General features: G+C 42.2%; 1 protein-coding gene across 5 annotated transcripts in view; it reads right to left on the reverse strand.

Annotated features, from left to right (window-relative positions):
- The window catches only part of ca10a (carbonic anhydrase Xa), a 332,936-nt gene that overhangs the window by 15,366 nt on the left and 303,067 nt on the right, over positions 1-14,503 (reverse strand). For all 5 annotated transcript variants that reach the window (XM_055890535.1, XM_055890533.1, XM_055890532.1 and 2 more), the window contains one exon: positions 7,344-7,529. In XM_055890535.1, the coding sequence (XP_055746510.1) occupies positions 7,344-7,529 (186 nt within the window). The remainder of the gene's footprint in view (positions 1-7,343; positions 7,530-14,503) is intronic.

The raw sequence follows: 14,503 nt of genomic DNA on the forward strand, positions 1-14,503 counted from the left end.
GGCCCGGGTTTGGGGAAATATGAAGACAGCAAGTCGATAGCAGAAGAGAGGTGGACAGTGCTAACAGAGACAGTGAAAGGTGCTGGGCTGGAACTGATTCTCCCCCCTCCCTCCTCCTCCTCCTCCTCTTCCTCTGGGTGAATTGGGTTGTAGTCTCATAAAGCTAACACGCAGACAAGCTCAGTGTGGCACAGCACAGGGCAATCAGCCCCTGATTACTACAACAGAGCTGGGGAGGACAGGACAGCCAGGCTGGGGGAACATAACATAACCACCAACAACAATTCTCTCTCTCCCTCTCTCCCTCTCTCTCTCTCTCTCTCTCTCTCCATCCGTGCGCTCGATCTTTCATTTACAAACATTTTTTATTCACATTTTACTGATTTAGTTTTTAGTCACGTTCACAAGTTTTGCTTCTGTGTTACTCCAAATACTTAATGTGGTTTTAATGAGGAAATGTACTTGAGTGTGTTATTCTGCGATCAACGATAATTAGCAAAAGAAGAAAAAGTATTTAAAGAACAGCACTCAAATCAACACCAAAAGTAGATTTTTTGTCCCTAAACGTTCTCATTATGTCTCCTAAATTGCGATCAAAAATTGACTCAACATTGAGTTTTGAGTGATAAGAATGGCCAAAATTTAGCTTGCTCATTTTCCCAAAAATGTATACTTTTTCACTCAGACTACATGAAAATTGATCCACCCACATACAGCTTTAGCCTATCGGCTAGTTTTACCCTGTCCATACCTAGTCAGGCTGATTCACATCACCTTACAGATTATAGGTCTCCAAACCAACACCTTGCATGTGAGGTGGAAACCAAAGGGTGAGGGCTTATAGCGAAACGCAATAAATCAGATTTGTCTTAGAATAATATATGGAATATCTTAGCACGTATTAAGTCCAAGGTGTTTAATTTTCAGATTGACTGTGAAGGCGCTCTAGGTAGGAGAACAAAGCAGACCAGCACAGCACATTAGTGATGGGGGAACATTTGTATCAAATAAAATCAAATGTTATTTGTCACATGCGCCGAATACAACAGGTGTAGAACTTATCGTGAAAAGCTAACTTACAAGCCCTTAACCAACATTGCAGCTCAAGAAATAGAGTGAAGAAAATATTTACTAAATAAACTAAAGTAAAACATTTAATCAAATCACAAGATATTTACATAACAATAACAAGGCTATATATATATGACTCGAACAGGTTAGTCGAGGTAATTTGTAAAGTGACTATGCATAGATAATAAACAGCGAGTAGCAGCAGTGTAAAAACAAAGGGGGGACAGGGTCAATGTAAATAGTCCGGGTAGCCATTTTATTAATTTTTCAACAGTCTTATGGCTTAGCGGTAGAAGCTGTTGATGAGCCTTTTGGTCCTAGACTTGGCTTATATAATGACGCCGGAGTGGATGGCTGCCGTTTTACGGGCTCCTAAACAACAACTATTTTGTTAGTTTTTTCGCATTGTTTGTAACTCGTTTTGTACATAATGTTGCTGCTACCGTCTCTTATGACCGAAAATCAGCTTCTGGACATCAGAACAGAGATTACTCACCTCGAACTGGACAAAGATTTTTTCTTTATAAGTCGACGCAAAGGATATACTGCTTTGTCGAGACAAGGCCCAAATCCCCATCAGCGTGAAGAAAAGACAGAGACAAATGGGGAGGAGGGCGGGGTGCCTTGTAAGAATTCGCCGACGAGTAGATAAACCACCACTCTGTATTATTGGCCAACGTGCAATCATTGGAAAATAAACTGGACGATCTACGATTAAGACTATCCAACCAACAGGACATTTAAAAACTGTAAAATGTTATGTTTCACCAAGACGTGGCTGAACGACAACACAGATAATATAGAGCTGGCTGGCTTCTCCGTGTATCGGCAGGACAGAGCAGCTACGTCTGGTAAGACGAGGGAAGGGTGTGTGTGTCTATTTGTCAATAACTGCTGGTGCGCAATGTCTAATATTAAAGAAGTGAAAAATATAGATAAAAACACTCTTGGTAGATAGTGAGGCCTACAGTTTATCATGAGGTACTCTACCTCAGGCGAGCAATACCTTGAGACTTCCTTCATTTTAGACATTGTGCAGCTGCTGTTATTGACAAATAGACACACACCCCCACCACTCGTCCTACCAGACGAGTAGCTGTTCTGTCCTGCCGATGCACGGAAAACCCAGCCAAATGTATATTTTCCGTGTCGTCGTTCAGCCACGACTCGGTAAAAAATTAGACATTACATACTTTAATGTCCCGTTGGTAGGATAGTCTCGAACAGAGATCATCCAGTTTATTCTCCAGTGATTGCACGTTGGCCAATACATATCATATTGGCACCTAAGTATCGTAATAATATCGTATTGTGAGGTCCCTTGCAATTCCCAGCCCTACAGCATATACTGTGCATAATATTAGCCTAGCCCAGAGATGTAGGGGTGCTTTTTACAGATAGTAGCTGAGAATGATAGACCCATAACAATCAACACCAGTCAAACGTACACCATTTTCTGCAAGCCGGAACAAATGTGAGAAGGAAAGGTGGATGGGTTATATGACACAGATGGAGTTGTAAAACCATAACTTTGGAGTGTTAATGCCTTTAAATACAATGAAGCTATCCTTGTATCCCCCTTTCCACCTCTCTCCCACGGGCTGGTATTTCAGATGGATGTTGTCACGATCGTGTGGAGGATTGACGGACCAAAACGCAGCTTTAGGAAAATAAGCCATCTCCTTTTTATTTACGAAGAAGGCACACGAAACAAAAACACTTAAACAAAACGATCGTGAAGCTAAAACAACGATGTGCACACACTGGCTACAAACGTATCACATAGACAATTACCCACAACCAATGAGAGCCTATGGCTACCCTAAATAAGGCTCCCAATCAGAGACAACCGAAATCAGCTGTCTCTAATTGGGAACTCATTCAGGTAACCATAGACTCTCCTAGACCACTAAACATACATAGACAACACTAGACACATGTACTCCACACAAACCCATATACTATACAACAACCCCTTTACCATAAAAAACACCCAAAACCAACAAAACACAACCATTCCCCATGTCACACCCTGACCTAACTAAAATAATAAAGAAAACAAAGAATACTAAGGCCAGGGCGTGACAGATGTTTTGCTTTTCAAGTTTGATTATTTTCCCTCTTTGTTCTCATTTCAAGGACGCATGCACAGCCACTGCTCATTTGTAGGCGAAATAACATTTTCTCCATTTATTTTTTGAAGCCTGCTGCTGGAGCTTTAAGTCATGGCTTTGGTTCCAGAAGGGATGGGCAGGTGGGAAATGGGGGTATGTGGTGGGTGGTGGTGTAACAGGTGTCTTTTTGGATGGCAATTATTTAAGCAAGCGAAGAACACATGTCAGAAAGAGCAAGATTTGGGAGTCTGTGTGCAACCTACCTTTCCTCTCCTCACCCCCCTCCTCTTCTATCTCTCTCTCTCTGGCTTTGAGGCTTTGAGGTTTAATTTGGAGAATGTTACACATGTACACTAACTCAATCCTACAGTATGTTAAGAATAGTTTCAATTGACAGGATAACACTGAAGCCAGTTACAATTAAACCACACACCATTTCCTTTCTTTACCACACTGACTATGTAGACCCACCCTTCCTACCCTTGCATCATGTGTAGATACATTACTTCAGTAAGAGAACATAGCTTCTTCAGACCACAACGCCCAGCTATCCAACGCTCCTCTCCAGATCTCTCCAGAGCCCTCTCTCTCGCCTGCACTCCAGCAATCATAACACAACGGTGACCAAACAAAGAGCAGCCAGTAACTACAGCTCTCTTTTCTTCTGTTCGGTAGCAACAGATTAAATCAAAACAAACCCCTTGGAGGTGTGAAAACGCTGGCGCCTCGACGAGGCAACAACAACAGCGGTAAACTACGAGCAGAGCGCCAGGCCAACCTCCCTCTACACGGGTCACATCCCTCCGAGCCCCAGCGTATGCTAAACACTTGTTTTATTAGGATTTGAATATCGGCTCGCCAGCCTCCGTGGGAGAATAAATGATAATAATTAATTAGAATGAATTTGCCTGTCATACCTACAATTATTCTGTTAGCCTACAAATTGGTTATTGTTATTATGGCTGGTGTGCATGGTGTGTGGTGAGTGACTCAGAACTTATACAGGAGCTGATTGGAAGTCTCTTCAAAACACCCCGCTAATTAAGATAGCTTTTCTTCTGCTGGATCTCGTCTAAATCCTATCGATGATGCTGGATGGCCATAATGTTTTTCAAATTCTACTGATACTGGTTCTTTATTTTTTTACGGGAGATCGGAGATCCGATCCGCTTACGTATTTGTATTTATGATAGGACAAATGAAGATACAGATTGTGAGATCGATAGAGAGAGGGGAACAGAAAGGATTTAAAGTATTAAAAGTGTTTTCCCTGATTTTTATAAAATTAAAATTAAAATACAATAATTAATTACAATATGACGGAAATAGTTTTCCTTCCCAAAAAATGTTAATTCAGTATGTTAAAAATAAGCTTTTCTGTGTTGGAATGGTGTGAGCCTATCCCAACAACAGAATGGTGTGGGCGTATACCAATCATTAAACATATTCACGCAAGTAGACTGCTGATTGGCCATCTCAGCCAATGAGCCAACATGACATCATGTTCTATGAGGAAATAGCAAGCCTTTTTGAAACAGTCTGTTTGAGATAGAAGTTTAAGGTTGGGTAATTTTGTATCTATATGCTTTGGTCACCAATACGAGTATTGGACAAGATTATATAACCACATTATTTGTGGCGTTCTGCATTAGCATCGAATAGCCCCCATGATATGCAACTTTTCAGGGAAGTTAGGAACAAATATACACAGGCAGTTAGGAAAGCTAAGGCTAGCTTTTTCAAACAGAAATTTGCATCCTGTAGTACTAACTCAAAAAAGTTCTGGGACACTGTAAAGTCCATGGAGAATAAGAGCACCTCCTCGCAGCTGCCCACTGCTCTGAGGCTAGGAAACACTGTCACCACCGGTAAATCCACTATAACTTCAATAAGCATTTCTCTACGGCTGGCCATGCTTTCCACCTGGCTACCCCTACCCCGGTCAACTGCCCGGCACCCTCCACAGCAACCCGCAAAAGCCCCCACCGTTTCTCCTTCACCCAAATCCAGAGAGCTGATTTTCTGAAAGAGCTGCAAAATCTGGACCCCTACAAATCAGCCGGGCTAGACAATCTGGACCCTCTCTTTCTAAAATGATCTGCCGCAATTGTTGCAACCCCTATTACTAGCCTGTTCAACCTCTTTTTCGTGTCGTCTGAGATTCCCAAAGATTGGAAAGCTGCCGTGGTCATCCCCCTCTTCAAAGGGGGTGACACTCTAGACCCAAACTGCTACAGACCTATATCTATCTGTCTTTCTAAGGTCTGTCTTTCAAAGACCTGTCTTTCTAAGGTCTTCGAAAGCCAAGTTAACAAACAGATTACCGACCATTTCGAATCCCACCGTACCTTCTCCGCTATGCAATCTGGTTTCAGAGCTGGTCATGGGTGCACCTCAGCCACGCTCAAGGTCCTAAACGACATCATAACCGCCATCGATGAGAAACAATACTGTGCAGCCGTATTCATCGACCTGGCCAAGGCTTTCGACTCTGTCAATCACCACATTCTTATTGGCAGACTCAACAGCCTTGGTTTCTCAAATGATTGCCTCGCCTGGTTTACCAACTACTTCTCTGATAGTGTTCAGTGTGTCAAATCAGAGGGTCTGTTGTCCGAACCTCTGGCAGTCTCTATGGGGGTGCCACAGGGTTCAATCCTCGGGCTGACTGTCTTCTCTGTATGCATCAATGATGTTGCTCTTGCTGCTGGTGATTCTCTGATACACCTCTACGCAGACGACACCATTCTGTATACTTCTGGCCCTCTTAAGACACTGTGTTAACTAACCTCCAGACGAGCTTCAATGCCATACAACTCTCCTTCCGTGGCCTCCAACTGCTCTTAAACGCAAGTAAAACTAAATGCATGCTATTCAACCGATCACTGCCCGCACCTGCTCGCCCGTCCAGCATCACTACTCTGGATGGCTCTGACTTAGAATAGGTGGACAACTACAAATACCTAGGTGTCTGGTTAGACTGTAAACTCTCCTTCCAGACTCACATTAAGCATCTCCAATCCAAAATGAAATCTAGAATCGGCTTCCTATATCGCAACAAAGCATCCTTCAATCATACTGCCAAACATACCCTCGTAAAACTGACCATCCTACCGATCCTCGACTTTGGTGATGTCATCTATAAAATAGCCTCCAACACTCTACTCAACAAACTGGATGCAGTCTATCACAGTGCCACCCGTTTTGTCACCAAAGCCCCATACACTACCCACCATTGCGACCTGCACGCTCTTGTTGGTTGGCCCTCGCTTCATACTGGTCGCCAAACTCACTGGCTACAGGTTATCTACAAGTCTCTGCTAGGTAAAGCCCCGCCTTATCTCAGCTCACTGGTCACCATAGCAGCACCCATTCGTAGCACGCGCTCCAGCAGGTATATTTCTCTGGTCACCCCCAAAGCCAATTCCTCCTTTGGCCGCCTCTCCTTCCAGTTCTCTGCTGCCAATGACTGGAACGAACTACAAAAATCTCTGAAACTGGAAACACTTATCTCCCTCACTAGCTTTAAGCACCAGCTGTCAGAGCAGCTCACAGATTACTGCAACTGTACATAGCCCATCTATAATTTAGCCCAAACAACTACCTCTTCCCCTACTGTATTTATTTATTTTGCTCCTTTGCACCCCATTATTTCTATTTCTACTTTGTACATTCTTCCACTGCAAATCTACCATTCCAGTGTTTTACTTGCTATATTGTATTTACCTCGCCACCATGGCTTTTTTTTCCTTTACCTCCCTTATCTCACCTCATTTGCTCCCATTGTATATAGACTTATTTTTCTACTGTATTATTGATTGTTAGTTTTGTTTATTCCATGTGTAACTCTGTGTTGTTGTATGTGCCGAATTGCTATGCTTTATCTTGGCCAGGTCACAGTTGCAAATGAGAACTTGTTCTCAACTAGCCTACCTGGTTAAATAAAGGTGAAATAAATAAAAATTATTTGGGTATGAGTTAACAGAATATGAACTTTTAAAAGTGAGATTTTCACTGTACTTTATGGGCATATGCAGTTGGCCGAGCCAGGGCTTAAACTCTTGCCGCCAACGGGGCATATATGACCCATAGTCAAGAGCGTTACCACTAGACCAAACACAGCACCTAGTTCTGATTCTAAGTCCCTTGCCCTCATACCTCTCCTGAGAAGGCCTGTCCGTTGAGAAGGTGTTCAGAGCCCTGTCCGTCCTCGCTGCCAAAGTGTAGCCGGATCTCCTCCAGGCGATGGCTGTACGTCATTGGTCCACCAGAGATATTCACAAGGTGCTCCTTGTCCATTCGCAGTGAGACATGGCGACCCGTGTTGTACATGGTCCCGCCCACCTGAGGACAGAAAGAAGGAAGAACGATCAGATTTAGTAATCAATTAATAAACCAAATTTGAACATCCCAGTGTAAAGGACACACGTTAGAAGTCAGTAGGGGAAGGTGTTTGACAATTTCACTGCTAACCGAGCACCAATGTTCAGAGTGTTAACAGTAGCATGCCCCCAAATACTTGAACCAACATACTATACTGCTGTCTCAGTGACATGCCTGTTCGCATAACACAAAAACTCATTAGAATCTCTAGCATTCTGTGATTCACTACAGAGAAAATTTGCCAGTGTTACCTAGTGTTCATTTTTCAGTGCAACATTTCTAGTTTTGATTCAGGTGTTAAATGACCTACGTAAGTTTTAAATTCACACTCATTTGTGTACAATATCCCCAGTGTTGGTGTTTATAACTAGTGTAAAATGAAAACCAAGTCCATCCTTAACATATTTACCAGCAAGCTCTTTTGCAGGTAGATTTTTTGGAATTGTTAGTTTCAATATCTATGTTTTTGCATGTACATTGATTGATTAATTAATATTATGCTACTCAAATATAAATAATAGTTTTTCTAAACGAATCCAATCTGCTACTTTGACTTATTGCACCCGTTACTGCAACGGTTGTTCCAGTTTAAATGGTTCAGGTAGTCTTATTTCTTAATGTTCCTACCCGGCAGTCATTCTGAATGCAGGTTGCAGGTGAAAATAATTTCTAAATGTTGAATATCCCCACTCTGGCTAGATTCCAACATGAATTAAATAACTTTGCAAGCCATTTTTATGTGACTTGCAGGCCTAAAAACTATGAATTTCAGGCCACTGTATTAGGTTAAAACTAGGCCATCAAAATAAGGCCTTATTAAATACTTGTTGTATTGTGTTTAATCTAATTGGTAACATATTTCCTTACTTTTTCATCAATGATGTCCGAAGCTTTGTTTTGTCAAACAACCACCTGATTGGTTTGGTGTTGGTTTTGGTAGAAGACAAAAGGCTACGCTGCGAACTTGCTACGGCGTGTCGACCTCATCTATAATAATTTGGCTTTTCTAAATGATTTTGACCAACAGGAACCTCTAGTGTACACCGTGTTGATCAAAGCCTCGAGTAATGAACCGCTTTTTGACACAATTGGCTGGAAATGCTTCAGGAAGCTTTGTTTCCTCATCACTACATAGGACTAAAAATGGATGAATGCACCAACAACCATGTCTCTGTCACTAACACAAACAGTCATAGGTGGTAACTCTACAATTCACTCAAAAGATAATGCACTCAGGGAAATATGCAAATAAGGCTTTACACTAAGCAGTGTGTTCATTTATCACTGAAAAGTGTGGACCCATATAGACACTGGACCAGCGTTAAATGTAACTCTGTCAGTGTTGATTTAACACCGGAGAATTTGCTGTGTGATTAACAGTCTCAAGGCTTAGCGTGCTACAGCGTCTAAGTACGAGAGACAATGTTATCTGAAACAGCAACCCTTCAAAATACAAAAGAGATGTGGAATTAGAGGGGAGGAGGAAGATAAACACACAACACGAGGGGTACGGGTTCAAAGACTGAGGCCGTCGGAATCCCCTCGGAATCGATTGGATCAGAGGCTTTAAGGGGAAATGCAGCCATACAACAGCAGTGAATAACGATCTTTATCAGTGGATGTGTTTATTTATTTCTATTCAGTAGTTTCAAAGTGAACCGTTGGTATTGCAGGCACGATTCTACGAGAGCTTCCATAGCTCTTATCTCGCTCTTTCTTTTTTCTCTCTCCTCTCTCCACTGCTCTCTCTCTCTCCCTCTCTCTCTCTTACCCCTTCCCTTTTACCACTAGCCTTCAAAAAGACCCCCCCCCCCCCCCCCAAATTCCCTGAGAAAGAACTCTGCTCACACATCGTAAATATTTCATAGAGCCTTTGAAAAATCTATGATTTGAAAGGGGATAGAGAGAGCGCCCGGGAGAGAGAACGTGGGAAAGGGAGGGAGCGCTGGATCAAGTGCCAACGGCAAAAAAGGTAGAGCAGCACTTTGCAGCTCTGCTGATCTGGCCGGTTACCTCGGCGGCGTCGGAATTACCCATGAAAAAGGCTGGAACACCTCAACCCCCCTCAAGACAACTCACCTACTCAGCTCACCATTATGCATGAGGACAAGGCTGAGGTGAACGTGTCGTTATGTGGCTTTTTTCAACTCATATAGAATCACTGTGGCTGTGTAATGAGCGACGCGGGGGGATAATAGGATGAAGTTATGTAGCAAATCAAAGAACCAAGATTATACACCTCAAAAGATAATGATGTAATTTACAACATTGTACGGCGGGAGGGGATTGACTACTGAATAGCCTGAAGGCTTTTCTCCCCACATCGTATCCAATGTTACACTTCTATGCAGTACGCTGCATACACACACGTGGTCCAGAATAACAAGTTTTTCCATCCAATATCTGCTCCTGTGGTTGAGTGCACATCCCAGGATAAATGGCTAAAGGCAACGGGGTAAAAAACGAGACTAGTGGAGTGTGTATTGAGCTGGGCAAGGAGAGAGAAGTGATGGTGTACGGCTATCTGTCTCATCGTGATACGCTGATAGGAATAGAGAAACCCTCTAGACACTCAAATCAAATCAAATTGTGTGAGTCACATGTGCCGAATACAAAAGGTGTAGTAGACCTCACAATGAAATGCTTATTTACAAGCCCCTAACAAACAATGCGGTTCAAAAATTCAAAAATACGATTAAGAATAAGAAATAAAAGTAACAAGTAATTAAAGAGCCGCAGTAAAATAACAATAGCGAGGTTATATACAGGGGGTACCGCTACAGAGTCAATGTGCGGGGGCACCGGTTAGTCGAGGTAATATCTACATGTAGGTAGAGTTATTAAAGTGACTATGCATAGATGATAACAACAGAGAGTAGCAGTGGTGTAAAAGAGGAGGGGGGATGGGGGGGATCATATAGTCTGGGTAGCCATTTGATTAGATGTTCAGGAGTCTTATGGCTTGGGGGTAGTGGCTGTTTTATAAGCCTCTTGGACCTAGACTTGGCGCTCCGGTAGAGAGAACAGAAGCAGAGAGAACAGTCTATGACTACGGTAGCTAGAGTCTTTCACAATTTTTAGGGCCTTCCTCTTACACCACTTGGTATAGAGGTCCTGGATGGCAGGAAGCTTGGCCCAGTGATGTACTGGGCCATACGCACTACCCTCTGTAGTGCCTTGCGGTCGGAGGCCGAGCAGTTCCCATACCAGGCAGACATGCAACCAGTCAGGATGCTCTCGATGGTGCAGCTGTAGAACCTTTTTAGGATCTGAGGACCCATGTCAAATCTTTTCAGTTTCCTGAGGGGGAATAGGTTTTGTCGTGCCCTCTTCACGACTGTCTTGGTGTGCTTGGACCATGATAGTTTGTTGGTGATGTGGACACTAAGGAACTTGAAGCTCTCAACCTGCTCCACTACAGCCCAGTTGATGAGAATGGGGGTGTGCTCGGTCCTCTTTTTCCTGTAGTCCACAATCATCTCCTTTGTCTTGATCACGTTGAGGGAGAGGTTGTTGTCCTGGCACCACACAGCCAGGTCTCTGACCTCTGACCTCCTCCCTATAGGCTGTCTCGTCACTGTTGCTTTGACACTGGTCTAAGGTCAGTGTTGCATGATTTGGCAAGGACACTGATCCTAGATCTGTGCATAATGTACACTAATAGCCAAAGTGCAGTGATATGGAATTAAATTTCAGCTACCGATAGCCAAACCAACGATTCTACCATTTAAAAGACAGAGGATATTATATCACTTGAAATACATTGTGACAGCAACATTGTGGATTGTTGCTAACTTCCACAGCCATCCAACATCCATACAGCAATGTGTTGTGTGTGAATCATGCTATCATTTAACATGGCTCAGGTATCGTCAACAGTCCACTGAGTTATTTCACTCCACATCTCAAGCCATCATTGTATTAATGAATTCAAAATCACATGAGTAAGTGCTTTGCTGCACTTTAATTTCTTAACTTGACAGTTTTATGTATGACGTCCCGTGTTGCTTTGACAGATCTAATCGCCACGGGAACCAGCCTGCTCAGCTTTGAAGAGGGAACATTTTCGTTTTTATTTCATTTTGTGTGTGTGTTTGTGTGTTGATATGTTGACTCACACGAACACACAAACACATTGATAGTAAACCACTGACTATTAGTCTCATCAAAAGTATGTTTTGTCACTTCACACAAGTTCTTCTCACAAGGCACAAGAAACAGAGCGACAATCTAGGCTGAGAATACCAACACAGTGTGTCATTGGAACCAAAGCATCCATCCTCCACATCAAACCCCAATCACACTAACATCTCTAGTAAACAGCATCTCTATTGTGGTTTCCTGACAGCTGACATGTCTGTTCTCTCTTAGACAAGGAAGTTATCTTAGACAAGGAAGTTATCATCTCTATTGTGGTTTCCTGACATGTCTGTTCTCTCTTAGACAAGGAAGTTGGTTTCAATACCACAGGAGTATACGAGCCAACAGGAGAGAACAACAATCAGCAGTGTACGTTAGGGGAGGGGAGTGTTTTGTACTTACTTGCTTGTGTGCATTTGATATGCGATCACAAAGCTCTATTCTATAGTACCAGTCCACCACCTGCTGCTGGAGTGGACAAAACATGAGGAGGGTGGGAGGGAGAAGAGTAGAAAGCGAGGAAGATCATCCTCACAGAAGAGAGGGGAGGAGGGATGGAGAGAGAGAGAAAGCGAGATAGAGAGAGAGGGAAATTGGGAATGGGAGTCTTTGACTGAGCATTTCTAAAAGGATCCTCTCGAAAAGTGTAAATGGAAAAGTTCATTCAAGAGGTCAAGCTATTATTTTCCTCGAGCTTCATCTCTCCTTCTCTAGCTCGACACCGCAGGATTTGTTAAATCAGAAAATCTAACATGTTTTTAATTTGTTTACATTGATGTTTTCTACAGAAGACAGGATATCCTAAAGCCAATTAAGCTGTAATGATGACCACAGCAAGGATATATTGTGTTCAAGGTAATCATCCCGACAAGGTCAACTGTGTGTGTGTGTGTCTAGGGGGCCTGATACTGTATTACCAGCTCAGATACAATATCAATGATATGAAACGACAACATCACAGTAATGAGGAAAACAAGAACAATCACGTCTACTAAACACACAGATCAATATGGTGATATTGATACAAGACGATCCTAAATGTTCTATTATTATGATTGCCATAACGGCACACGGCTGATGTTGCCGGTGCATGTATCAACTGGACCATAACCATAACTCCAGGAGCCATGGGTTACAGGCAACATCCGTACCTGCTGTATTTGGCGTATGTGACCAATAACATTTGATTTGATTTGAATAAGAAAAGCAAAACAATCATGTCTACTAAAAACACAGATCAATATGGTGATATTGATACAAGATGATCCACTATTATGATTACCAGAATTTCATATGTTGTATCCTTATTAGTAGAATGGCTATTGTAGCTGGTGTATATGAAGGTGATTGTAAAGAAACATATATCTGTTAACCCTTTTAAATGTTGTCATTTCAATGACTTCATTTCAATGAAAACGTTGAACTCACCTGTCCCTGACTTCTCCTAAATATGTGTATTTTACACTAGCAGTACTTCCAGATAAATATCATAAAATACTAAATCTTTCCGAGCATTTCATTCTCAAAGCGCCATCACGGTCAAAATGACTGTATACATATTTAACAGTAGAATAGCCAGGCCTCGGAGTACTAATAGCCACCAGTCAAATAAATAAATGTAACTAGAAACGCCTGTCCTCGTTGGACCCCCCTTCGTGCCAATGTCATTTGGTTGTGTTTATGAAGGTCTTAGGTAACATTAGAATACCAAATGTAAATATTTGAAAGAACATAATAGTGAAAATCAACACAAAAACAATAATGGCATTTTAATATAAATATCAATATGACAGCGGCTAAAAATAACTTATTATGGTCAGTGATTGGACACATTATTTTGGACCTCTTCACGCAACATTTGGATCTCATTTAGCTGCTATCGCTTGTCCTAACAGTCACCACAAATCTTCCTCACTTTACCTGATTGCAACACTCCCCACAAACAAGTGGCTTGCAGCTGAAACAGGTGTAGTGGGTTCTGTTCGGAGTTTATCTGCCCACCGTAAAGTTTGTCCTCTCCGGGAGCTGTACGCAATTTGGCGCAATGGCTCACGTGGAATCTTTGCTGCTGCTACTGCTGACTTGGCCCTCATATGTCGCTCAAGTACCCTGTGTGCCAGACTCATGATGAAGTCTCTCATGCTCACAGTGTTGTTTATGCATTGCTTGAACAACACGTGTGCGTCAGTGGCGGTAGGTGCTGTTTAAGATGAGAGAGGATAAAACATTTTATTTATGAACATGGCCTTATTTCTACTACAGCATATCAGATGACTGTCATTCATATTCCATTCACCCAGCTCAATCTAACATCGATAGGTATAGGCTACTACATGATACTAACATTGTCCCTGTACCCATTATGAGGTTAATACAACCTACCTTATGAACAAAAGTTTACAACGTAGGTGCACAGGTTGAGAGAATTGTTTTGTAATCAAGGTGACAAACAGTGACACATTCAATACCGCCTTGCACACTCTTTCCTGATCTAGCTGATCTAGGGTGTAATCATTAGTCTAACAGTTGCAAATGAGAGTTTCTATCGGACAAATTCATGTTTATCCCCGTTTTATTCCATTTGCTTCCGTTTAAGAAAAGTTTTTCAACAGAATTGGCCAAATGAATACACCCCTGATCACACGCAAACACAGTTCACTTTCATACCAGACATACACAAACAACTCGTTGTATATATAATTCCATCTCGCATCTCTCTATGCTCTCTCCTTCGTTCACCTTTCCCTTGGAAAAAAACTTTCCAAGCAAAACCTTCATATCATGACCGCTAACTG

Source organism: Salvelinus fontinalis, chromosome 30 (genome assembly GCF_029448725.1).
Source record: "Salvelinus fontinalis isolate EN_2023a chromosome 30, ASM2944872v1, whole genome shotgun sequence".
In the NCBI taxonomy this organism is placed as follows: domain Eukaryota; kingdom Metazoa; phylum Chordata; class Actinopteri; order Salmoniformes; family Salmonidae; genus Salvelinus; species Salvelinus fontinalis.